The 25908-nt window shown below is 44.0% G+C and overlaps 1 protein-coding gene across 1 annotated transcript; it reads left to right on the plus strand.

Annotated features, from left to right (window-relative positions):
- The first annotated feature begins 1656 nt into the window (after nt 1-1656).
- Nucleotides 1657-25317, plus strand: LOC147431307 (Transducin/WD40 repeat-like superfamily protein). Its single transcript, XM_086493917.1, has 5 exons — nt 1657-2442; nt 23692-23761; nt 23843-24080; nt 24207-24280; nt 24599-25317. Exons 1-5 carry the CDS (start codon nt 1772-1774, stop codon nt 24653-24655), a joined length of 1110 nt encoding a protein of 369 aa, XP_086350043.1. The 5' UTR covers nt 1657-1771; the 3' UTR covers nt 24656-25317.
- Nucleotides 25318-25908: the final 591 nt, after the last annotated feature.

Below are 25908 nucleotides of genomic sequence, written 5' to 3' on the forward strand. Positions count from 1 at the left end.
CAATTGTTGTCATGTTCTCTAAACTCTCTCTCTTGCAAAAGTATTGTTCATGCCAAGTTAACTAAGTACCATGTTTATGTTGCTACTATCAATTAAGTTCACCCGCTATGCTCACAAAGTAATTTCACAAAAGTGCTTCATCTAATTTCCTAATTCCGCTACTCTCAAAGTTCATAGGCCATTTCCATTACACCCATATTGTAGATCCGAGCTTAGACATTTGTATTCATCTTGTATAAAGCTTGTGCAGCAAGCCATTGTTGATTTTTTGCAGTCAATTAGTAGGAGGAGCTCGACATCAAGCAACAAAACCTAGGGATTCTTGAGCTCACGGGCATCAACATCAAAACTTGAGTCGAGAGCAAGCTTGATGATAAGCTGCAAATGGGGGCAAGTAAAATTAGTGAGCAAGGCTTGCGGTAATTGGACATTCAGCATTGGAAAATCAACACGTGAAGTGGGCAGCCAAGACTCAGACAGTCCTCAATCATCTGCAGCCAATCGAGTGAGTTGAAGGCGAATTCAAGGAGCAAGGGACACACACACACACACACACACACACACACACAGAAGCTACATAGTTTTTCTACAGAGAGAATCAAAGTTTTTTTCTCTTTAAGAGTGTGTTCACACACACACACACACACACACACACACACAAGCTTGAGCGTCAATGATGACAAACGAGAGAGAGAGAGAGAGAGAGAGAGAGAGAGAGAGAGAGAGAGAGAGAGAGAGAGAGAGAGAGCCTACGCTCTCAGGTGTGTATACTTTGGAGAGAGAGAGACGCCGATGTTTTTCAACAAATGCACAAGCGAGTAAGGTTGGGCATCCCCTATCATTGGCCCGACACCCTCCAGTGACATCGACATAGAGCGAGGGAAGGAGAGAGAGTGCATTGGCACTCTCAAGTGTGTATACACAGGAGAGAGCGAGACGACGATGTTTTTGGCTAGCGCACGAGCGAGCGAGCTTGGGCATCCTCCAACATTGGCCCGAGACCCTTCGACGACATTGGCATAGAGTGAGGGAAGGAGAGAGAGCGCACCGGCTCTCCTCCAGTGTCATACGACTTCAACTACTGTAGTCTTGGCTTTCGGTGCTCTCCTTGGTTGCTCTGCATTGGCAGCTACGCGTCAGCGAGTACTTCCCTCTAGCAGTGAAAGGTGGCATCGAGCATTTTCTCAGCTTCGACTTAGCAAGAGTGGTTTGGATCTACTCTGGCGTAGCGTCGTTATCAGCTTTCCTCCTATGCCCATTTCGGAGTAAATTTGCTTTGACGGTTTCTCAGCCCGACATCGTGGCCTCGCTTTGACAGTTCCCACTTTCTTGCCTCGGCAATACACATGAACATCCCAACATTTATACTATTTAATTCAATACTTTCACTCTTATGGCAATGAAAGCATGATAGCTTAACTTGCTTCTTTAGCTGCTCGTATTGTTCGATGATTAGGCCTACTAGTACGGCCGGCCGCTTCGGCGGCCTCTCTCTCTCCCCCTCTCTACCTCTTTATCGCGTGCAAAGGAGCTTTTTTTCGTTTTGGACTTTAACCTTCAGGTCGGAGATTGCGACATGTGTAAAGGGCTCCCCCTTCCGCCATATTATGTTAATATTATGTTAATAGTAGAATAGTAGATATGTTAGTAGATGCACCTCGTGAAGAAGAGGAGTCACGCAGATGCCCGTCCGAGTGTTGTCTTTCGTTCGCTGGTACTGGGTATGAAGCTCGGAAGAACAGAAGATTGACAGACAGGTGGTGCCCGGTCCATGGACATGATTATGGAGGCCAGCCCTATCGTAAGAGCGACTGAAGATGTTTCCCTAACAGGGGGTGTCGAAGTATGGCGCATTCCGCTGGGGTGCTATGTCGATGCGGTGCGCTGGATGCCTCCTGCAACAGCATGGCATCAATCTCTTGCTACTGCTCTTTGGGATCCGGACACAGGCTCATTCACGCTTCAGCTGTCATCCTTATCACTTGACGAGGGTCCTAGCATACATCCTCAAGCTTCCTGGCAGCTACCGGCGCGTGTATCTTCCCTGAAGACTTCACCTCTTTCGTCGCAGCAGGCCCTTGTTGCTTCTGCTACCTTTGCAGGAACTATATCCTTCATTGTCAGCAAGCTTCTCGGCCCAGATGGAGTATCCCCTGCTCCCCTCAGTTCTTCACCTATTCACGATGGTGCAATCACTGGCATGGACCTACAAAGTGATACTCATGATTGTATTTCTGTTGGTGAAGATGGGAAGATCAATCTTAGCAAGCTTGCCGAGTCACATCTTAGGCATGTCTCCTTAGTTGACAACCATGGACTGACTTCTTTTATGGCTGTTCACTGGGCTTCCCCTGCTGAATTTGTGACTGCTGGACTAGGATTTTCTTTGCAATGGTGGGACCATCGACGATCTGGTGGGCCTGTCCAGATGTCCAACAAGTGGTAAATATTACAAACTTTTCTACTTGTATGCACACCTAGACTGACAAAGAATATCTTTAGTTTAATATGCAAGGACACTTTGTGTTCCAGGAATTTGGAATTTTAGCTGAATTCTAAGTTTTTTGAAAGCACTTTTTGTGTTACAATAATTTGTATTTTTAATTGAAATCTTACACCTTAAGATCCAGCTAGCCTTGGTGAGGGTCTAGGAGTTATAGTGAGGTTTCTAGGACTTGCCAGAGTTTTAGCCGCATAGAATAGAGATTAGTAGTAGTCTAGGTTTTGCTCTGAGTGAGGGTCCTCTTTCACGAAGAATCCTCCTTGGTTTCTCCTTCCACTGACAATTCATGGAGGAGATCTATGCCAGCGAGTAATTTTTAATTGGTTTACGTCTGTATGTGGCAGAGCTGGTCATATGGCAGCTGGTTGCTCTAGGCGGATATAGCAGAGGCAGCATATAGTGCCTTAAGAGTGTCAGGCAGAGATTTCTAAAAGGTCAGAGATTGAGAGGGCCAAGAGGAGAGAAGCAAAGAAGAAGAGGAGAAGGCGATAGAGGCAGATAGAGATATCTCTAGTTAGATAGGTGTAGAGGCGTAGGGATCCTCCACAGGATCGACATCTTGAGGCTTTTTTTCCTTCGACAGAGATACCACCTGCTTGAACCCGCTAGGGTTCTTGGAGATATTGATCTACGTTTCAAGCTTGAGGAGGAGGTGAGACGAGCCCCCAAACAGCCCCAAATCAGCCCTCCAAATAGCCCCAAACATGCCCCCAAATTTGCCCCCAAACAGCCCCAAACATACCCCCAAATGGCTAGTTAAAAAATATTTGACTGTACAGTTTACTGTTTTGGCGTTCCGCCCCGTTTTGGGTCAGCATTCTGGTTACACCCCATTCCGGTACGGTGTTTTGTTCCCGACCCCGTTTTGGGAGCTATACCCATTTGGAACGCCATTTTGGAACGTTTAGGGTGCGTTCGGCCCGTTCCTTGTTATGCTGGACTCACCATTGAGAGTCCACATCGTGGTTGGGAGAGGAATGTGTGTTGGAAGAGCTTATGGTTAGAAAAAGTGGGGAAAGCAAATTCTAATGTGATCAAAGTTTGAGCACTCAAGTAGGGTGTGATACTTAGATTCGCGAACATGTTGAGGGCATGAAGTGCATAGGTGATGAGGCTCCTTACTGGTGTCCCAACGCATTGTCTCACATCGAAGAGAGCGAGAGTTGAGTAGGATAAAGGTGATAGTGCAAATCGCACTGTAGTTAGGCGGAAAATCTACTGCAGACACACGAACATAATTGAAACTTGATAACAAACAAACTATAGTCGAGATAGGAAGTGACAGAGCTCCACTTCTAGTTGCATTGGCCCTAGAGTTTGGAGTCCCTTTCGGTGCTTCTTTTCATATTATATCAATAAAGTCACAGAGTACAATAACCGGGGTGTCACTCTGCAACATGGAATTATGCACCGACCTGCAAAAGTGACCCCAAGGGCACACTTATATAGGCAATTAAGCCCCAAAAGCTACGGATATAGCAGTAGGCGTCCAAAAGCCAATGTTGCTTATCTAAAAGCTCCATTGTTATTTGCTGTAGTGACTGCGGCCAAAAGCTTGTACCCATGCAAGGTGGAAAGGTATGTAGTGTTTGTATGTAGTATTAAAGGGTTTTTGTTATTAGGTACGAATAATTTCTACCCCTTTATAAAAAGCCTATAATCTAGTATACTTTAGGAGATTTGTGGTCAAAAGTGATGACGTGGCAGTCTCAATAGAAGATGAGAGAGAAAGGATTGAAAGTGACGAAGGGGCACCATTGTACGGATGTGTTGATATAGATCTCGTAAAATGCGGCGTGAATTCCGACTGATGATGTGGTGGATTCGACGCAAGATGAAGAGCTTGTTAGGCGTGCAGTTTTTAGCAATTTCTTTTGGATGCAGTGCAAGCTTTTGTTGTTTTTCGGTGAGTGGCCTTTTAACATGAGCCTTGAGGGTCACTTTTCCAGATCAGCTTTGGAGGAGATTGTAGAGCGTTGTCCTCCAGCTCTTGTACTCCGTGAAGATCAATAAAAAAGGGAAACCGAAAAGGGAAACCGAAAAGGGTGCCAAGGTTTGGGGCCTATACTTCTAGGAGTGGAACTCCGCCACCCCGTGTCTATAGTGGTGGTATTAGAATGCACCTGGAAGCTATGGAGCTGGAAGAAGAAGAAACAACAACAAAGAGGAGATGAAGAAGCAAGAGTTTGTTTTTGCCGTTAAAAGCCAAACAAACATGTTTTTGGTGCTTTTTTGTGTTTAAGAGACCTCTAAAAATCTCTTCAACAAATGAGAAATTGGACATGCAGTAAAGTTGAAGTTGATCCTCTTGACGAGCCCTATGCATTGATGCGAACAGATGTTGATTCTGACAATTTTGAAAATAAAAAAGAAATTTCATTAGTTGCAGAATATGTCTACATGTGTCAAATTTATATATGGATGCTCTTGTTATTACGACAAGTAGTAGGATGCAGGAAGATGGCTTTACAAACATTTGGGAGTATGGAAGACGGAGATCCACTCTTATGCAACAAGATGAACCACTTGTTTGAGATTTTGAATACTCTTTGAGAACACCATAGCATCAAGCGTCTTCACCTTCTCCCACCACTTGGTATGGTTGGCTCGGTCTCCACTCTCTGCCGATCGCGGATGAAGACTCTTGCATGCGGTTCTATTTAGCACTAAGAAATAGCCCTCTCAGTGTTCCACTACAAGTGGACAAACGGCCAAGCATGAGGAAGTTGTAGGCAAAGCGGGTTTCTGAATATTCCAAGAGGGAGAGAGAGCTCCGCTATGAGAACTCATGCCTCCTCTTTTTGTGGTTGAGTGTGAGGATTAGTAAAACATTATATTTAAGATTAAATTAAAACTCAAGAGACAAGAATTGATTTGATTGATTGAATGAAATTGAGTACAATAGACTCCTTATATAGGAGACAAAGAATCACAAATGAAAAGACATGTCTCATGGTGAAGAGACACGACTTTAGACGTAAAGACACATCCTTGGGACGAAGAGCTGCAACCATTGGGTTGAAGGGGTGTGACTGACTTTTAGTGAAGAGGCATGTTTCTAGAGTGAAGAGTCGTGACCATCCAAGCGTAGGGGTCCTCCTTGGTTGCCACTTCTCGTATCTACAACTAGGACTAGATGTAATAATGTAACACAGGCACAATCGTGACGTTCCTTGGCATATCATCATCAAGCAAAGAATCAAAGAAATCATAATGGTCTTTTGACTCAGAATCTACAACTATATCTTTATCTGGTAACGAAGTATCACTTGGAAAAACTTCTTGCTCGAAATCATCTTTGTCTTCATCAATTGATTCAAGGGAAATTAATGAATTAAAAAATTCATCAATAATAATTTCTGCATCCGCATCGAAAATGATGTTCGTTTCATAATCCACTGTATCATGCCGTTTGACTTGTATACGTGAGGCTTGAATCATTCATTCCCCACGATAAGGCTCTTGTAAAACCAGTTCATGTCCATCTTTGAACAACTTGATAGTATGCCGAAAGCTAATTGCTGGATCATACTTGAATAACCAATGCCGACCAAGAATTATGTCGTAATGTCACGTGACACATCCAATCCTACGTGTTCGTCGACAAGCTACAACATGACCAGGGTTCAGTTTAGTCAAGTCAGTCTAGAATAAGAGTGATCTGGCACTTTTGTGAGTCTGTTCGCAGACTGTGCATGTCCAGACACTTAGAGTAGATGCATATCCTCTGGTTGCACACAACACGACCATCGGATTTCAGTCAGAACCCATCAGGAGCATTCTTACAGTGCATAGATCTATTTTCCCTATTTTTGACATTTTCACTTATTATTTTTAAGTGACTTTTGTTGGAAACCAGGTAGGGCAATTTTGCTAAGTTTGTATATGTAGAAACCTAGCGCTATCACTTTCTGGTAGAAGAGGCAGCAGGAGCTCCGGTTCAACAGACACCTTCTCAGCAGGACCCCCCAAGACCAAGTAGGAGCTCCGGTTCAACAGACACCTTCTCAGCAGGACCCCCCAAGACCAACGTAGCGTTTTGCCCAACAGCAGAGCCTAGCGTTTTCACTCCCAAGATCAGCCTTGGTGTTTTTTCATTGCAGAGCAACCTCGACGACCATGAGACACAGCAGATTAGCCCTAGCGATAGCAGATCCCCTGGCGACAGCAGATCAGCCCTAGCGTTAGCGTTAGCAGATTTCCTTGCAAGGTTAGTTTTCAGCCCTAGCGTTTTTGGTTTGCAGATCAACCTCAGCGTTTTTGTAGATCTTCGCGACAGAATCAGCCCATAGACCAGCGTTTTCAGTTTTCAGTAGTTAGAACACGCAGAAGAAGTCCCGAACCTCGCAGATCTCACCTTCCCGCAACAGATCCTCGTCGCACGGTCAGATCTCCGTGCCAAACCGTTCATCAAACACACGCAAACAATGGGGTTGAAACTTGTCTTTTTGATCTAAATCTATCAAATGTGGCAAATCACAATGGAAATGCCGGTGCTTGATGCTCAATCCTTCTTGTGCTCTTTCGGATACTGTGTCATGCCAAGGAAGAGACATGGTAGGTGAATTCCTTGAATGCAAACATTCCATCTTTTCATGAGTAATCCGCATTTATCCGTGCTCATTCATGAGTGAATCGTGTTCATGATACCATATGTCATGCCTATGAAAAGGGATCACATAAGGATTGTGACTAAAATACAGGAAAGCATCACGAATGAAATACTCGAACAATGCCTGTCGACTAATCTGCGCACACATAATACTTCTTGTGGGGTTTCTTTGGACCTCGACTCGGGAGCCAAGATCGAGTCTTTGTGATTGATCGTATCTGCAATGAGGTTAGCTTCACTAGACAAAGTATCAACTAAACCATCATCCTTGTGAACAATCACATCTTTATCCTGCAAATCATCATGCTCGTGAATAATCACATCTTGATCATACAAATCATCATGCTCGTGAATAATCTCACATCTTGATCATGCAAATCATCATGCTCGTGAATAATCACATCTTGATCACGCAGATCATCATGCTTATCATTATCATGCAAATCATCATGCTTATCATTATCAAGCAAAGCATGTGTGTCGTGCTTTGGAAAAGAAGAGACTGAGAGAGTCTTCTTCTCCTGATTCTTTTCAATCTTCTCCTGCGTATTAGGAATGAGAGATGAAGAATGAACAACTTGCTCGCAATGCAATTATGTTTTTCTTTCTGCGGCCGCCAAGCGTATTTGCTCGCGCTCACGCTCTATGGTTGCCATTCTTTCTTCGTACCATGCTACGTATTGTCTATGTTGTCGTATCATCATGTCCATCATCGACTTGATCAAAGCCTCCATCGGATTTGGTACAATCGTTGGCGTAGGTGGGGAAGGGGGAGGGTCGGAAAAACCTCCTGGTGGGGAAAATTCTTCTTCATGCTCATCACCTTCATGTAAAGTATCCATTCCGCTTCCGGGTGATGACCATACACTGAGATCTTTGGTTCTTAAGTTCACGAAGAACTTGGGTTCTTGTGGGTCTTGGGTTCTTGGGTTCTTGAGGTTCTTGAGGGGCTTGAGAGTCTTGAGGTTCCGGAGGTTCTTCTTTAGCTTGCAATTTGTGTTCGAGAAGGATCTTCTCTTACCTGAGCTCCTCTCTTTCCCACGGGTGCACCTCTTGGCGGCCTTGCGCTTACACCAAGGTTGCCTTTTCCCACCTCACGTCGATTGGCCGACCACTAAGTGCACGGTCCGCTCTCAATGAGTGAAAAGAGAAACAAGGGGAGGCTGGACAAGCCCTTCTTTCTTGGGTTTCTTGTCACTCTTCAAAAACACGATTAGGAATCGACACGCCCAAGAGGTCTTGGGTTACGTGTGACTGCAACAAGCAAAAAAATTATGTGGTTCTTTTCTTGAGTGATACAGAACATTGCCAAAGCTTTGATACCAATGTAAGGTGCAACGGAAGTGTATGTTGAACTTTGCTCAAGATGAGTGCTCCGAACTGTGCTCAAGGTTCCTTTTACTTACGGAAGGGAGAGCCTTCCATTCCTTTAGTGAGAGTGAAAATGATCACAAAACAAAGTGGTAAACATTGTGAATGAAGGTACTAAGACTGAGAGATAAGAGAGAAGAATACGACATCAGAATGTTGTCAAACCCTCCTCCGAAGGCCCTACTCTCTATGGCGGGAGCGGTCTACTATTGATTGCACAAATCTCTACAATGCAATGGACTTGCCGACGATGTCGACGATGAGATGGACTGACATCTGAAAACGCTAATGGTTGAAATCTGCAAATCTTTATCTGCTGAATTCTGATTCTATGTCGGTGACGACGGTGATGACGACGATGCGACGACGACGCATTGAAAACACAGATGCTGAAATCTGCGTTTTCTGGGCTGAATCTGCAAACTTCGGTGGATTTGACCATGCGGCGAGGATCTGCTGCCGGAAGATGAGATCTGCGAGGTTTGGGACTTGCGGTGCGGAGTCTGACTGCTGCAAATGCAAAACGCTGATGCAAGGGGTGTTCTACCGTCGAGAATCTGCAAAAACGCTAAGGGTTTTGCTGCTCTCAAAAATGCTAGGGCTGAATTTGAGTATGATGCAAAACGTTGGATAAGCAAAAATCAGCCCCAGCCTCAAATGGGTGCCCCCTCCAGCTGAGGTGTCTTGCAAATGGCTCTACAACTGCCAAGTGTCCAGTTTGCCCCTTTGAGTTAATTCCCTAGTTCCCACTCACTTATAAAGTTGTAAGTGACTTTCCGAGTGGCCCAGATTTCATTTGGTGGGCACAGGCTTCCATACTCATCAGAATTCAGTGCTAATTGGCCCGACCAGTCCCCGATTGACTGACCCAGACTCTCGATGTGAGAAACCTATTCAGCTGCAGCCGTTTCACACTGGCCATGCAATGTCCACTTGCACCTTTTCAAGGGTCCCGAGGAAACAAGTAAAAAAAAAAATATAAAAAAAATATCTAGTACTTATTTATTGAAGGCAACAAGAACTCCTGGTGACACTTGTGACACCTGGACATGCACGGTCTGCGAACAGACTCTCAAACGTGCCAGAACACTTCCTAAGCTAGCTGAACTGAATCCATGTCATGAAGTAGCTTGTCAACGTACACATAGGGTTAGATGTGTACGTGACAGAATGTGCACGTGACAGTGTGCTCCTTAGTCTTCTTCACCTAGGTCGTCTGTCTCTTCCAAGTATCCAATGGCCTCCTTATATAGGTGCAGAGAGCTGAGTCGAGCAGTGCTTCCACAACCTCCACGATTTGGATTAAAAAAAGTCACTTACTAATAATAAGCGGAAAAATGGTGGTTCAAAAAAAGGGTTCATGCATTGGAAATTGCTTATGATGTTGAATGTAATTCTAGTGATCATGGGTTGTGCAATCAGAGGGTATGCAGCTACTCTAAATGCCTGAACATGTATGGTCCGCGTACAGGCTCACAAGGTGCCAGAACACTTCTTAGGCTACCTAAACCCTAGAAGTAGGAATAGCTTGTCCACATGCACATAGGGTTAGATGTGCACGTGACATCCCTCCCTTTTCAAGGTGAGGTACTGGTACCGAGCTGCATGGCTTCTTTATAGTCTGCCAACAACTCAAGGTAATCTATGAAAAATGCTTCATCAACCCACAGTGCCTTGTGGGTTCCTCGATCTCTGAACTTCAAAAGGTATTGTCTTGCTTGCTTCTTTGAACCATGGCAGAACCGATGCAACAAAATTTGCTCCGTTTCCATGACTTCTGTTTCATCAATGATCTGTGGTTCTTCTTCTTCAAAAATGTCCTTTGGTGGGTCTCCTTGAAACAACTTCAACCAAGAAACATGGAAAACGTTGTGCATTGACCATGAGTTGGGCAACTGCAATTTCATAGAAACCTCATTTATCTTTTCAATGCCTGGAAAAGGACCATTCTTTTCCATACATACGAAAAGACAACTTTGGACACTTCTTTCCTACTTGCTTGAGACGTTGCTTCATGATCCTAAGGTAAACCCAATCCCCTTCCTTGATGGTAACATCCTGATGATGCTTGTTAGCCTGACGAGAATAAGATTCTCGAGCCTTGCTTAGCCGAAGCTTCACATTCTCAGTAATCTCATCCAAAGTGTAACAAACTGCTGACGTGTCGACCTACTGAAGAACGGAGCTACCGGTCGAGGGGCCTAAACCCTAAGAAGAACAAGTAGCAGAAGAAGTGTCACAAAGTGATGACGTGGTTGCTCGAGAGCAGAAACTCTAACCCTAATTTTTGCCAGAAACCCTAACTGTTGAAACCCTAATTTTGAAAATCCTAACCCTAAAACCTGCAAACCCTAATTTTGGAAACCCTAACCCTAAAACTTGCAAACCCTAATTATGGAAACCCTAACCCTAAAACCTGTAAACCCTAATTTTGTTGCCAAAAACCCTAAAACTGTAGAAACCCTAACCCTAACCCTAAGTGTAGCAAGGAGATTTTTGAAAATTGCACTGACTGATGACGTGGCAGGTTGTACGAATTTTCGTGATTTACACTGACAGCTTTTTGGCTTTGCTTTTGGACTAGATGCTTTTAAGTTTGAAGGCTTTTCACTATAATTGCTTTTTAGGCCAAGGGCCTTTAAATATGAGGCTAGGGCTCATTCTCTGGCATGCTTCTTGGCGAAGGTGCAGCAAACTGTTGACGTGTCGACCTACTGAAGAACGGAGCCACCGACCGAGGGGCCTAAACCCTAAGAAGAACCAGTAGCAAAAGAAGTGTCACAAAGTGATGACGTGGTTGCCCCAGAGCAAAAACCCTAACCCTAATTTCTACCAGAAACCCTAACTGTTGAAACCCTAATTTTGGAAACCCTAACCCTAAAACCTGCAAACCCTAATTATGATGCCAGAAACCCTAAAATTGTAAAAACCCTTACCCTAACCTAGGGGTAGCAGGGAGATTTTCAAAAATTGCGCTGGCTGATGACGTGGCAGGTTGTACGGATTTCCGTGATTTACGATGGCAACTTTTTGGCTTTGCTTTTGGACTAGATGCTTTTAAGTTTGAAGGCTTTTCACTGTAATTGCTTTTTAGGCCAAGGGCCTTTAAATATGAGGCTAGGGCTCATTCTCTGGCATGCTTCCTTACGAAGGTGCAGAGTCTGGAGTACCTGCTTGTACTATGTTGATGCAATATAAAGAAATATCGAAAGGGGCGCCAAGGTTTGGGGCCAGTACTCTCTGGGGTGGAATTCCGCCACTCCATGTCGCGTGTCATCTCTCTCTCTTTCAGTTCAGTTGTTATTGAAGTGCTAAAAAGCGTGTTTAGTCTGTTCTTTTCTATTGGCACGTGGTGCTCGCCTTGTGACACAAAGACTGGCTCTCACTATTTGCATTAGGCAACTGATGCCAATAGGTAAACCCAATCCCCTTCCTTGATAGTAACATCCTGACGATGCTTGTTAGCTTGACGAGAATAAGATTCCCGAGCCTTGCTTAGCCAAAGCTTCACATTCTCAGTAATCTCATCCAAAGACTGGCTCTCACTATTGGCATCAGGCAACTGATTGACCGATCGAGTCAACAAAGACTGAAACGGACAACCAAATGCTGCCTCATATGGAGTTCTACCAATGGCATTAGAAGGACTCATCCTCAGATAGTTTGGACTTCGATGATAACATATTTTACGCAAAGAAGAAGGATTTCTATAAAGCCAACTAGTATGACTTCCTCGAAGATAAGAGCAAGAAAGTTAGAGAATTTAAAGAAGGTGGATAGTCAATTAAGTTTGACACTTTTTTTGGATTCCGAGATGCTTCGAGAGCTTTGGCCTTCATACAGCAGTTTGTCATAGCTTTCTCCGGAGGGCATTACTCAGAGCACTAAGATTCGGAGGGCTACCTCTTTCTTGAAGGGAAATGCTCAAACATGGTGGTCCACTCTTCTATTGAACAAGGAAGCGCCAATTAAATGGCTGAAATTCAAAAGGCTTTTTATTTCTTCTTGGTTGACTCGGGAGTACGAACAAGATATACGAATTGCTTGGAATCATCTTTGGATGACCAAGAGAGATTCTCTGGACGCACATTGTGAGAGATTTTGGAGCTCTTTTCTACCAGTCTCTTCATTTAAGATCTCATTTAAAGAACAGATTGAGCGGTTTTGCTGCGGACTTCCTACAGAGATCCGAGATCACTGCTTAGAACAAAAGTCAAATTCTATTCAAGAATTGATGGGTTATGCGAAACGGGGTTTTGCCATACATTTAGGTAATTTGACTTACCCCACATATGAGATCATGATTTAGAAAACCGAACAGACTTCTAATAATGAAAGTAGAAAGAAGAAGAGCCCCCAAGAAAAGAACAGAATGAAGAAAGGCCAGAGAGTTCGAAAGCAGCTGAGGAACGTGGACGAAAAGGCAAGATGAAAGTAGGACTGGTTCCAGATTGCATGGGTACTGACCCAAGCACGATTGATGAAAGTACAGAACTTTGCCGAGCTTGGGGCAAAGTGAAAGATCAAGAAGCCTTGATTTTCTTTGATGGAGGAGCCAAGGCCAACTTCATTTCACCTGAATTGGCGGCATGGCTTGAGATTACACCGAATCAGATGGGACCACAAGCAGAGGCAGTTCTAGCGGCAACCGACAGGGACGTGGCCATTACACCTGTCATTGGCAAACTTCGGTTGCATTGTCAGGGGTATTTGGTGCACGAGGACTTCTACATAATGCCCTTGGAAGGTTGTGGTGTCCTCTTGGGAGTCCCTTGGTACCATAAGAACAACGCCGTGGTCGATTATCGGGCGAAGAAAGCGACATTGACTACTTAAAAGGGCCGAAACATTGTACTTGATGTGAATCTGAAGAGCGAGTCTGTCCCTATTGTATCGGCTTCGGCTGTTTTGAAATTAATGAAATCCAGTCTGTTTGTTTAGTCGATCTTTTTGAAAGAGTTGAATGATGAACATAGAACAAATATGTCTGAACTTGATAAAGAACGCCAAGATTTTCTCCACACTCATGCCGATTGCTTTTCTGAAGGCCTGCCAGGCGAGTTGCCACCAGCAAGATCATACCATTGATCTGATACCTGGAAGCACACCACCGAACCGGCCACCTTGCCATGTGAGCCGAGCCCGGAATGAAGAGATTATGAACCAACTGAAAGACCTCTTTGAAAAGGGTCTTATCCAGCCGAGTACTTCATCTTATTGCTCTCCAATGTTGTTTTTGAAGAAAGACGGATCTTGGAGAATGTGCATTGATTATAGAGCTCAACAAAATCACCATCAAGAGAAGATTTCCGATTCCCAAGATCGATGGTATTCTTGACCGACTACAGGGATCCTCTTGTTTCAGCAGGATCAATTTGAAGAGCGAATATCATCAAATCTGAATCGCACCGGGAGATGTCTACAAGACAGCTTTTTGGACGACCTTCGGTTTATTAGAATTTTTGGTGATGCCTTTTGGCCTTACCAATGCTCCAATGACTTGTAACCGAATGGCGGACATGATTTTCAGAGAGTACAGATCTTTTGTTGGCACTTTCTTTGATGACATTATTGTCTTCTCCAAGGATGAGGCAGAACATAGAGAACATCTGCTACAGGTCTTTCAGGCATTGCGGGATCACAAGTTGGTGATCAATGCAAAGAAGAGTGAATTTTTCTTATCAGAGATACAATTTTTGGGACACATCGTCTCAGCAGCAGGAGTGTAGATGGACCCGGCCAAGATTGAGACTATACGTGATTGGTCAGATTTGAAGAATGTCCATGAAGTTAGAAGCTTCTTGGGTTTATGTTCTTACTACCGGCGGTTTATTAGAAAGTTTGCAGAGGTTGCTTCCCCTTTGCATATTTTGACACAGAAAGGAGTCCCCTTCTCGTGGGGACCCGTAGAAGTGATTGCCTTTCAGACATTGAAAGAGAAATTGACTACATGACCAATTTTGACTTTGCCGGATTTGCAGAAGTCATTCGAAGTATATTTTGATGCTTGTGGTCGTAGTTTGGGTGCGGTCTTAATGCAAGAAGGCTATGATAGCCGATTGTTTTCAAGGCCGGAATTGACAACACAGATATATGAGAGAGAGCTTTTGGCGGTTATCCATGCTCTTACTCAGTGGCAACATTACCTACTCGGAGCCGATTTTACAGTCTTAACAGATCATTAGAGTTTACGCTACTTCTTGTCACTGAAGCAGCTATTGGAAAAGTAGATGCGGTGGGCGAACATCTTGTCACAATTTCACTTCCAGATTGTCCATGTGCAGGAACTGAAGAACTTGGTGGCAGATGCTTTGTCTCGGAAGCCGTTGGTCTTGGCTATTTCCGCGATACATCATAGAAGCTTTGAGGATATGGTCGATCAGTACGCTACAAATCCAGAGTTTGCAGATGTATTCAGTCGAATACAGAATGGGGAGGTAGTAGTGGGATATTCCATTCGGGATGGCTACTTGATGAAGAAAACGATGTTGTGCGTTACACAGCCATTGAGGGAAAAGGTTCTAACCGAATGCCACTGTCCACCATTTACGGGTCATTGCGGCATTGATACCACCTTGAAAGGTGTGGAGCAATACTTCTTTTGGCCGAGACTCAAGAAGGACGTGGACGATTTTGTACGCAGTTGCTTGGTATGCTAGAAGGTCAAGTTTGATAGGCATGAAGCACAGGGATTGTTACAGCCTTTATCCATTTTCACCCGCCCCTGGGAAAGTATTGCTATGGATTTCATTTTTGATCTCCCGAAGACACAAAGTGGGCACGATGGTATCTGTACTGTTATTGACAGATTTAGCAAGTAGTGAAGAAAACAGTCAAGCCGGATCACTTAGCAAGACTGTACATTGCCCAGATATTCAGATTACATGGCATGCTTGAGACAATTGTTTCTGACAGAGATCCCCGATTCACGAGTTTGTTTTGGAAGGCTATTTGGGAGAACATTGGCACATGGTTGCAGTTCTCGTCATCCTTTCACCTGCAGACAGATTGCAATCTGAGATTGCAAATTCAGTCGTACTGGAGCTGACGTGGTAGAGCGTACGGATTTTCGTTTTTTGCACTACTGAAAATCCTACACTGGTTGATTTGAGAAGCTTTTGGATTAATTGCTTTATTTTTACAAGGTTTTAAAGTTGACAGCCTTTGGGGCTCTGCTTTTGGGCATCCCTTGTAACCTATAAATTAGTGGGCAGGGCCCTCACTTCTCAGAGCATCTGGACGCAGAGTCTGAGAGTGAGAACCCTCCCACTCTCTTGTACTTTGAACACATATTAATACAAAAAGAAATACCGAAAGGGGCGCCAATCTTTGGGGCCAGTATCTCTAGGCACGGAACTACGCCTGGCCGTGTCGAGACTCGAATCTAGTGTGAATCGTGAAGTGTTTTGAAGTGAATCTCTGCTGTGTCGCGGTAGACTCTTGACTTGGAGTGTCCAAGTTTGTTACAATGACCCGCCGGTCTCCTTGAGTGGCTCGCCTTTCATGGAGAGTACCTGTAGCATAGTTACCTGGAACGGGAACGGGGAACGGGAATGGGAGGGTCCGGAATGGTACGGGAACGGGGAGGAGGAGGGGGGACGGAACGGGAACAGGGCCTGAACGGTCCACCTAAAGTAAGGCTTGAATTACCTACATTCAGCTTAGTCCTAAATAAACTCCTAAACAACCCCAAAACTACTCCCAAATCTGCCCCCTAACCTGCCCTCAAACTGCACCAAATATGTTCCCCGAACAGTCCCAAATCTGCCCCCAAAAGCCGACTTTGTTTTCCCCAAATGCCTACTTTTGCCCGTTCCGCCCCGCGTTTCGTTGTTCTGCCTCGTTCCCCCCATTCCGGAACACCGTTCCGGTTACACCCCGTTCCGGAATGGCGTTCCATTCCCATCTCCATTTCGGGAACGAGACTCGTCCGAAACGCCGTTTCGGAACGTTTGGGCCGTGTTCCCCCCGTTCCCTGTTACACTGACCTGTAGGAGCAACTCTTGCATGCGTTGGTCCCTCTGCGCCTTTCGTGGTAACTCCATAGCCGCACGCTTCTCTTCGGCCGCTATGCATTGAGCCTCGCGTGCTTGCTCACGCTCGAGCTCCATAGCTGCCCTTCTTTCTTCACGCTCGTGGTCCATGGTGGCGCGTTGCACCTCTTGTTGTAGCATCATCTCCATCAAACAAGGGCAAAGCAAAGTTAGAGGAGATCAATGTGCTAGAGTCTTCAAATGCTCCTATTGTAGAGACTCTTCCAGCGGTTGTTATTGTTAGGGAATAAAGGCCTAAGTGCCTTGTACTTATTAACTTATAAGTTAAAAGACTTATAAGTGAGGGGGCCCAAGTGTGAATGGCCCCCTAGTCACTTACTCATATACTCAAAGGTGAAGCCCAAATAAAACATAGCGTGGCTTTTCCCAAAAATTCTACGAGCTCTCTCTCTCTCTCACGTTCTTCTCTGCGTGAGCTTCTTCAGCGCCTCTCTCCTCTTCTCCTTCACTCTCATTGCATAGGACAGCAAGTGGGCTCTCTCTCCTGCTCCCCCACACATGGTATCAGAGCTCTAGGGTTTCCAAGAGAGCCATCTTCGCAACACAGATCAGAATTCTGTTTTTGCTCGCTGCGGGAAGGATATTCAACCGTTTTCGATCAACTCTGTCGCGAAGGGATCCTCTCACCGTGTAGAATCGACCTCCGGTGACAGTTTCCCCAAAATTAGGGTTTCAAAAACTGGCGAACAGCAGCCTATTTCTGCTGAAATTGACCAATTTCGGGGTCAATTTGATGCAATTTCATTAGGGCAAGTCTCACAGGTCAATCTTACAGGTGTTTCCACCAACGAGGTTCTGAAAATTCAGCAAAACAGGTGTTTACAGGTCTGATTTTTGCCCCAAAACAAGGAATTTCAGCAAGCAAATGATGTATACACCTTGTGGAAACCTTTGGTAAGGGTTTGGCAGTGAATGTACGCCGTTTTGGAGTGATTTCGCGTGAAATTTGCTCGCTGTTTTTCTGTAACAGCAAGCTGTTTTTTGCTCGATTGCGCACATTTGGGCGTGTTTAGGTCGGCAAAACAGGGTTTCAATGTTTGTAATCACTCAGAATGGCTTCTAGCAGTGAAAGTGGCAATTTGTTGCACATTCGCAAGCTTGAAGGTGCCCATAACTTTGCTATATGGAAGAAGCAATGTTATAATGTGATGTTGCAGAAGAAACAGGCGAAACCTATTAAGTTACAGGGTGTGAAACCGGTTGATATGGAGGTTGAAGAATGGGAAGAAGTGGACGAGTTGGCTCGCTCCACGATCATGCTTTCGGTGTCTGACAATTTACTCTTCAATGTAGAGAATGAGCAGATAGCATGGGGCATGTGGAAGCGTTTAGACGAGTTGTATGCACAGCAGAGTGCTGCCAGTAAAGTGTATTGGCTTAAGAAGCTTATGGATCTCCGCATGAAGGAGGGCACGCACATGTCAGTGCACCTCAATGAATTCAATTCTATTTTCAGCCAACTGACAGAGCTAAAATTCACGATTGATGAGGAGTTCAAAGCTACTTTTCTGCTATGCACATTGCCCGAGAGTTGGGATGTATTCCGGACAGCTCTTAGTAACTCAAGTGCGTCACTTAAGTATGCAGATGTAGAGAGTTCTCTCTTGATGGAAGAGATGAACAGGAAGAACACCACAGGTGGGTCTTCTAATGCATTGCACTTGAGAGGCAGGTCTCAACAGAGGGAGAAATCTGACAGTAAGGACAGGGCACGCAGCAAATCTCGTAGGAAAGATGTTGTGTGTCATCATTGTGGAAAGAAAGGGCATTATAAACGGGAATGCTATGAGTGGAAGAAAGAGAAGAACAAGGGTGCTGAAACTGATGCAAAGGACAAGGGAAATGCCAAGAAGAGCACTGTGTTGATTGAGGAAATCAATGTTGCTAGTAGTTGTGACAGTGACAGCAGCACTGATGTACTCAATGCCTCTTCTGTGGATGCACATGCCCTTGCTATGGGTTCTGATGTGGACATGCATACTTGGATTCTTGATTCAGGTGCCTCCTTTCATGTAACACCTCATAGGGATTGGTTTACACAGTACTCAGGTGAGGTGCAGGGCACTGTTTATTTGGGAGACAACTATGCATGTGACATTGCAGGTATTGGCAGTGTCCAGTTTTCCTTTGCTGATGGTATGACTTTTGTTTTGCACAAAGTGCGCCATGTGCCACAACTCAAGAAGAGTTTGATTAGTACAGGGCAGCTAGATGATACAGGCTATCACACCACTTTTGGTGATAGCAAGTGGAAAATTTGTAAAGGGGCCCGGATTGCAGCCAAGGGTTGTAAATCAGACACTTTGTATCCTTTGCATGTATCTAGTGTGCGTGACCATGTTGTCGGCGTAACCGAGCAGCCAAGTGTTTCTTTGTGGCATGGCCGGTTGGGACACATGAGTAAAAGAGGAATGGAAACTCTGTCTCGTTGTGGTTATTTGCCGTGTTTGAGGTATGCTGATTTTTCTCATTGTGAGCACTGTATTTATGGTAAGCACAGTCAAACACCGCACAAAAGGTCTCTTTCTTTGAAGTCTGACAGGTTAGACTTAGTGCATTCCGATGTATGTGAAATGCCACAGTTGTCCTTAGGGGGAAAGAAATATTTTGTCTCGTTTATCGATGATACTACACGTAAGGTGTGGGTGTATCCAATACGTGCTAAAAGCGATGTTTTGGATACTTTCAAGAAGTTTCTTGCGTTTGTTGAGAATCAAACTGACAAGAAGCTTAGGTCTTTGCGCTCAGACAATGGGAGGGAGTATGTATCAAAAGCATTTATTGACTTTTGTGCTACTAAAGGTATTAAAAGAGAGCTCACGGCTCCTTTTAATCCCTCTCAGAATGGAGTTGCAGAGAGGTTGAACCGGACTATCCAAGAGAAAGTTCGGAGTATGCTGTCACATGCTGCATTACCTCATGGTTTTTGGGCAGAAGCTGTGCAAACAGCTATTCACTTGATTAATCGCTCACCTAGCAAGGCTTTGGGTGGAAAGGTGCCTGAGGAGGTGTGGTCTGGCAAGCCACCCTCATATGCACATTTAAGAGTGTTTGGTTGTGAGGCCTATGTTCACATCCGAAGTGAACTGCGCACCAAACTAGAACCAAAGTCTCATAAATGCATTTTCCTAGGATATGGTGAGGATGGTGAAATGGGATATAGATTATGGAATCCCGCATTACGGAAAATCATACGCAGCAATGATGTCATCTTCAATGAGAATTGCATGCACAATCAGCCCACAAAGGTCGAGGAAGTGCGCCGGGTTGTTTTTCGTGAAGATGTTACATATGGACAGCCAAGAAGGCCCAATGTTCAGCAGCCTTTACATGCTGAAAATCAGCCATTAGCTGCTGAAAATCAGCCCCAACAAGTTGCCATTGATGCACCACAGGTAGGGGAACAGGTTGATGCTCCTAGACCGCCCGTTGTTGCGATGCAACCGGCTGAACAGCCTGCTGTTTTTGATGGTTTACAGGCTGAAAATCCACCTGTTATGGATCATTGGGTGCGTAGGTCTACTCGGGTGACAAGGCCCCCCGATAGATATGAACCGTCTTTGGACTATGTCATGCTCACTGATTGTGGTGAGCCGTCTTGCTATAAAGAGGCTATGCAACGGGAAGACAGTAAGAAATGGTTCAAAGCAATGGTTTCGGAAATGCAGTCTTTGGAGAAAAACCATACATGGGACTTGGTTGATTTGCCTAAAGGGCATAAGGCTCTGCCATGTAAATGGGTTTACAAGACCAAGGTCACATCTGATGCTTCTTCTAAGTACAAGGCACGTTTGGTTGCTAAAGGGTACAAGCAAAAGCATGGTGTGGATTTTGATGAGATTTTTTCTCCTGTTGTAAAGCTTGCCACATTACGTCTTGTTTTAGGCCTGGTTGCTTCTGAAGATATGGAGTTAAAGCAAATGGATGTCAAAACAACGTTTTTGCATGGCGATTTGCTTGAGATGATCTATATGATGCAGCCAGAAGGTTTTGTGTCAAAGGGGCAAGAGAAGAAAGTATGTAGACTCTTGAAGAGCTTGTATGGTTTGAAACAGTCTCCCCGTGCATGGTATCACAAGTTTGATACATTCATGAGGTCTCAAGGATACAAAAGAAGTAATTCTGATCACTGTTTGTATATCAAAACGGCAAGTGATGGATCTCTTCTATTGCTGATTTTGTATGTTGATGACATGCTTATTGCGGGTAAAAATGTCACGGAGTTGGATGCATTACAGCAAAGCCTAAAGAATCGCTTTGACATGAAGGATCTTGGTGATGCTAATCATATTTTGGGCATGCGTATCTCTCGAGATAGACCCAACATGCGTCTGTATCTATCTCAACGAGATTATGTTAATAAGGTGCTACATCGTTTTCATATGGATGGGGAAAGGCACTTGGTACTCCGCTGCCTCCATATGTAAAACTGACTGCACATGACTGCCCAAACACAGATGATATGCGGGCTGAAATGGCCAAGATTCCTTATGCATCAGCCGTTGGCAGTTTGATGTATGCTATGGTTGCTACACGTCCGGACATTGCATTTGCGGTGGGAGTGGTAAGTAGGTACATGAGCAATCCTGGCAAAAAGCATTGGGAAGCAGTGAAGTGTATCTTGAGATACTTGAAAGGCACTAAAGACTTGTGCATTTGTTTTGGGAAGAGTGAGACATCTGTGCATGGCTTTACAGATGCAAATTTTGCTGGACATCCAGATTGCAGGAAGTCTACCTCTGGATATGTGTTTACATTCACAGGAGGTGCAGTTTCTTGGATTTCTAGACTGCAAAAATGTGTTGCTTTGTCTACCACTGAGGCTGAGTATGTGGCTGCCACTGAGGCATGCAAAGAAGCTTTGTGGCTCATGCGTTTGGTAGAAGAGCTTGGCATTAAGTCACCGGTTCCTGTGCTACACTGTGATAGTCAGAGTGCTATTATGCTTGCAAGGAATCCTCTTTTTCATGCCAAGACAAAGCACATAGAGGTGAAGTATCATTTTATCAGGAGTGTGCTTGATGACAAGAGCATTACACTTGTCAAGGTGCACACAGATGACAATCCTGCAGATCTTTTGACCAAGAGTCTTCCAGCAGAGCGGTTTGCATATTGCCGTCAGATGATGGGTGTTGGATGAGTAAGTGCATGATCAGCTGATGTATCATAGTTAGCTGATTCTTTGATCTCCCAAGGTACATTGCCTTTAGGTGGGAGGTTGTTAGGGAATAAAGGCCTAAGTGCCTTGTACTTATTAACTTATAAGTTAAAAGACTTATAAGTGAGGGGGCCCAAGTGTGAATGGCCCCCTAGTCACTTACTCATATACTCAAAGGTGAAGCCCAAATAAAACATAGCGTGGCTTTTCCCAAAAATTCTACGAGCTCTCTCTCTCTCTCACGTTCTTCTCTGCGTGAGCTTCTTCAGCGCCTCTCTCCTCTTCTCCTTCACTCTCATTGCATAGGACAGCAAGTGGGCTCTCTCTCCTGCTCCCCCACAGTTATGCCACTTACCTCTAACGTATTGGTCTTCACAGCAGATCTACCTGTCGAGGCTCTTGTTACAGAAGATGCGCAGTATGCACAAAATTGGATAGTAGATTTTGGTGTGAGTTTCCATGTGACACCACATAGAGAGTGGTTCTCTACTTATTCTCACTCTTGTGGCAAAGTGAGACTTGGTGATGCTTATGAACTAGACATTGAGGGTGTCGGAAACGTCAAATTGCATCTAAGGAATGGCACGCACTTTACTTAATGTAATGTCAGACATGTGCCCAAGTTGACTAAAAGCTTGATTTCTGTTGGTCAACTTGATGATTTGGGGTACAACACCACATTTGGCAATGGTTCGTGGATAGTACACAAAGGTAATCTTGTTGTACTCAGAGGTCAGAAGCATGGTATCGTGTATTCCATGCATGTGTCAGATGTTGGTCATGATTACATATCTATAGCCGAGTTGCCGTCTACTGAGTTGTGGCATTGTCGGCTAGGTCATATTAGCCAAAAAGGAATGAGAACTTTGACTCGCTTTGGCTACTTACCTGTCTTGTCTTATGTTGACTTTCCTGTTTGTGAGCACTGTATCTATGGCAAACAGACTAGGTCCGTGCACTTACCATTGGGTCAAAAGCGAGCTGAACCTCTAGATTTAGTGCATAGTGATGTTTGCGGTCCTATGTCAATCAAATCTCTAGGGGGGCCAGCTATTTTGTGACATTCATAGATGAATCTACTCGAAAGGTGTCTTCCTGTGTTCCAAATTTTTTTAGCACTCGTTGAGAATCAGTCTGGCAAGAAACTCAAGAGATTGCGGACTGACAACAGTGGAGAGTATGTCTCCAAGGAGTTTGACAATTTCTGTGCTAAAAGGGGGATTAAAAGGCAGTTTACTGCACCATACACACCAACTCAGAATGGAGTTGATGAGTGTATGAATCATACGATTCAGGAAAGAGTCACAACCATGCTTTCTAGGGTAAATCTCACACAAGGCTTTTTGGGCAGAAGCCGTCTTGACCGCAGTGCACATTATAAATCGTTTGCCTAGTACGCCATTGAATTACGAGATTCCAGAAGAATTATGGTATAAACGTAAGCCCCACTATGACCATCTACGTGTTTTTGGTTGTGAAGCTTATGCTCACATGCCTAAACAACTTCGCCAAAAGTTAGAGCCAAAGTCACACAAATGTATTTTCATTGGATATGGTGCAGATGGAGAGATGGGATATCGTCTCTGGCACCCGGAATCTCGTCGAGTCATCCGTAGTTCAGATGTGATCTTCAATGAGTCGAAGATGCATAAACAACCTATCAAGGAAATAGAGATTCGGAGAGTCACTTTTGAGGATGTTGCCTTGCCCCCTACCCACGGGCCACACCTGCAGCCCCAGTCTTACCCCCGCAACCAGTCCTCGCTCTTGCCATTGCCGCGTGCTGCATCGTTGCTGCCTCTAGTCTTCAGTTCATCTTGACACATTTTTTATGGTATGGAGACGTGTAAAAGTGTCCGTGCTACATGATTTTCAGCCCGACTTATACATGTATTTTTTTTGGGTACATTCGATGCTGTAGAGTGTAGACAAACATCTGCAGAGTGTAGACAGCGATCTTCTAGTGAAACGGCTACTTGTTTTTTGGTGTCAGGACCCCTGGGAGAGGAAGCGGCTTTATTCATACTGTTGATGTGCATCCTTCTCGTAAACATGTCTGTGTGGTAAGTGATGGGGAAAATAAACATGCTTTTTCCTGAGTTCCAGTTTTTGTACACGAGTCTAATTTTCTTTTTTCTGTTAAGGTGGGAGGTTCAGATGGTACTGTGCTGGCCTGGGATCTTAGATGGCAAAAGGAACCTATTCAACTTTGTGGTTCCTCAGATCTCAGAGGGCAACCTCTTGGAGGCACTATGGCTGAAAGTGACGTTTGGGACGTAAAGTTTGATTCATTCTCTTTTTCTAGGAGCAGCGTATTGTCGAGTAAAATTCCTCCCATAATGATGTGCTCAGAAGATGGCATCCTTGGAGTTGTAGAAGCAGGTTATGGGCTTGCATCAAAATACTTTCTATTTTTAGTAAATCAGCCCAAAAAATGTAGAAGAAATGAGCCCAGAGAATGTAGATGTTTCACTGGCCCCTTAACATTTCCAGTTTTTTTTTTAATAGGTGAGGCGCCTTGGGAAATTTTGGCCGAGCCTTGTGCCATAAATACTTTTGATATTAATCCAGAAAGCCCTACTGTAAGTATGGATTTAATTGGGAAGAATTTTGTGTGTGTACGCAGCAACCTATTTAGATTTTGGCTTTAAGTACGACATCGAAAGTGCATTTTGGGTTGCAAAGTTGCATTTTTTGGTAAAGAATATGTTCATGGTTGTGTAAAGAATTTGCATATTTAAATATATCAATATATGCATCCATACGTACTTACATATCTATCTCTTATTCTCGAGGTCTCTCTTCACACATTTCTAGTGAGTTATAATGACATGCACAGCATACTATTTTATTTATTACAAGAAACATTAGTTTCTCATATGTTGCTTCTTGTTATGCAGGATGTAATCTGTGGGCTAGAGTTTGAAAGCTTGCTTTATGTAAAGAGGCCTTCCTGAATCAGATCAAAGCTGCAAGTTCCCAGTTTTATTTTGCCCTTGTGAGATCATCTTCTTTGGATGTCATTTGGTGAGAGAGTGGTTGTTTAGTGGGCCGAAGGGTTTTTCCTTGTCTATGAGAAATTCATTAGCTGACAGTATAATGGTTAAAAGTAGTACATTTACAACTCACAAAGGCCCGCAGCTCCACCTCCCTTGCGGACAAGGACTTATGCATCAGAATGTGCTAATACGACAGCAAATGGGTGGCTCTTTGTAAAGTCACAGGGCTGGGCAAGCAAATTATTAAAAGTTGGAAATATATGAGATGCATCTCATTGGCATTTCATCAGTTTGCAGGAGTTGCGATCTCTGCAGTGGATGTAAGCCGTGTCTTAGTACGTGCTCATGTGGCTCTTTCGTTTCTCTTGGTATTTTAGATATGAGGGTGTGAAGTAGGTATAGTTTGCTCACATCTCTCTCTCTAGTAATCGCAGTGGTCATGCCATTGGGTCATACTTGGCTGCCCAGGTTGAAGTCTTGCTGCCAACGGCTGGCCATTGTTTTCCTGTTAGGAAATACAATTTTGGGAATGAAACACGCATGTGTTGCATAACACAATCTGTGACTACGTGAATTTGTTATTATTTTGCTATCTTTTAAGGTTTCAAAATGTTATAAGAGCCAGGACATATTTTACCAAGAAGTTAAACATTGGTTGCATTGTCAAAAGTTGCATACGGTTAGTTGGTAAGGCTTAACAGGTCTAGTTCTGATATGACATTTTTGGCCCATGAAGTAACAGCAGTTTCATTTCAATGGTTATTCACCCATAATGTAACTAGATCAAGAATCCATGCCACGTGTACTAGTGAGCGTAACATTACCAACTCTCTTGACTAGAAAAGCAACTTGTTGGCACAATTGATAGTATTCTTGTTGATTTGAAAGCGAATTTAAACAAATGATGACGAGATGCAATGTAATGTGATTGGTTGCATTCTTGTTAATGTACATTATAGGATCCAAAAACTTTTTGATACATGTATCATGAACAAATGGGTGATGTTGCCATTGCGTATTGAAAGCAACTTTTGCATCCTACACAACATTTGCTAGATTTTCATTTGAAGAAGCATTTACAATGGTTGCGTTTTCCTCTTTCTTGTTGAGAGCCTCTAGCCTTAAGCTTAGACGATTGCTAAAATGACCATTTGGCTTATGGTTATTGTATTTCATCTTCTTCTTGCCTTTATCACTAGAATTCTCATACC

Source organism: Adiantum capillus-veneris, chromosome 21, assembly GCF_014529385.1.
Source record: "Adiantum capillus-veneris isolate H3 chromosome 21, ASM1452938v2, whole genome shotgun sequence".
NCBI lineage: Eukaryota > Viridiplantae > Streptophyta > Polypodiopsida > Polypodiales > Pteridaceae > Adiantum > Adiantum capillus-veneris.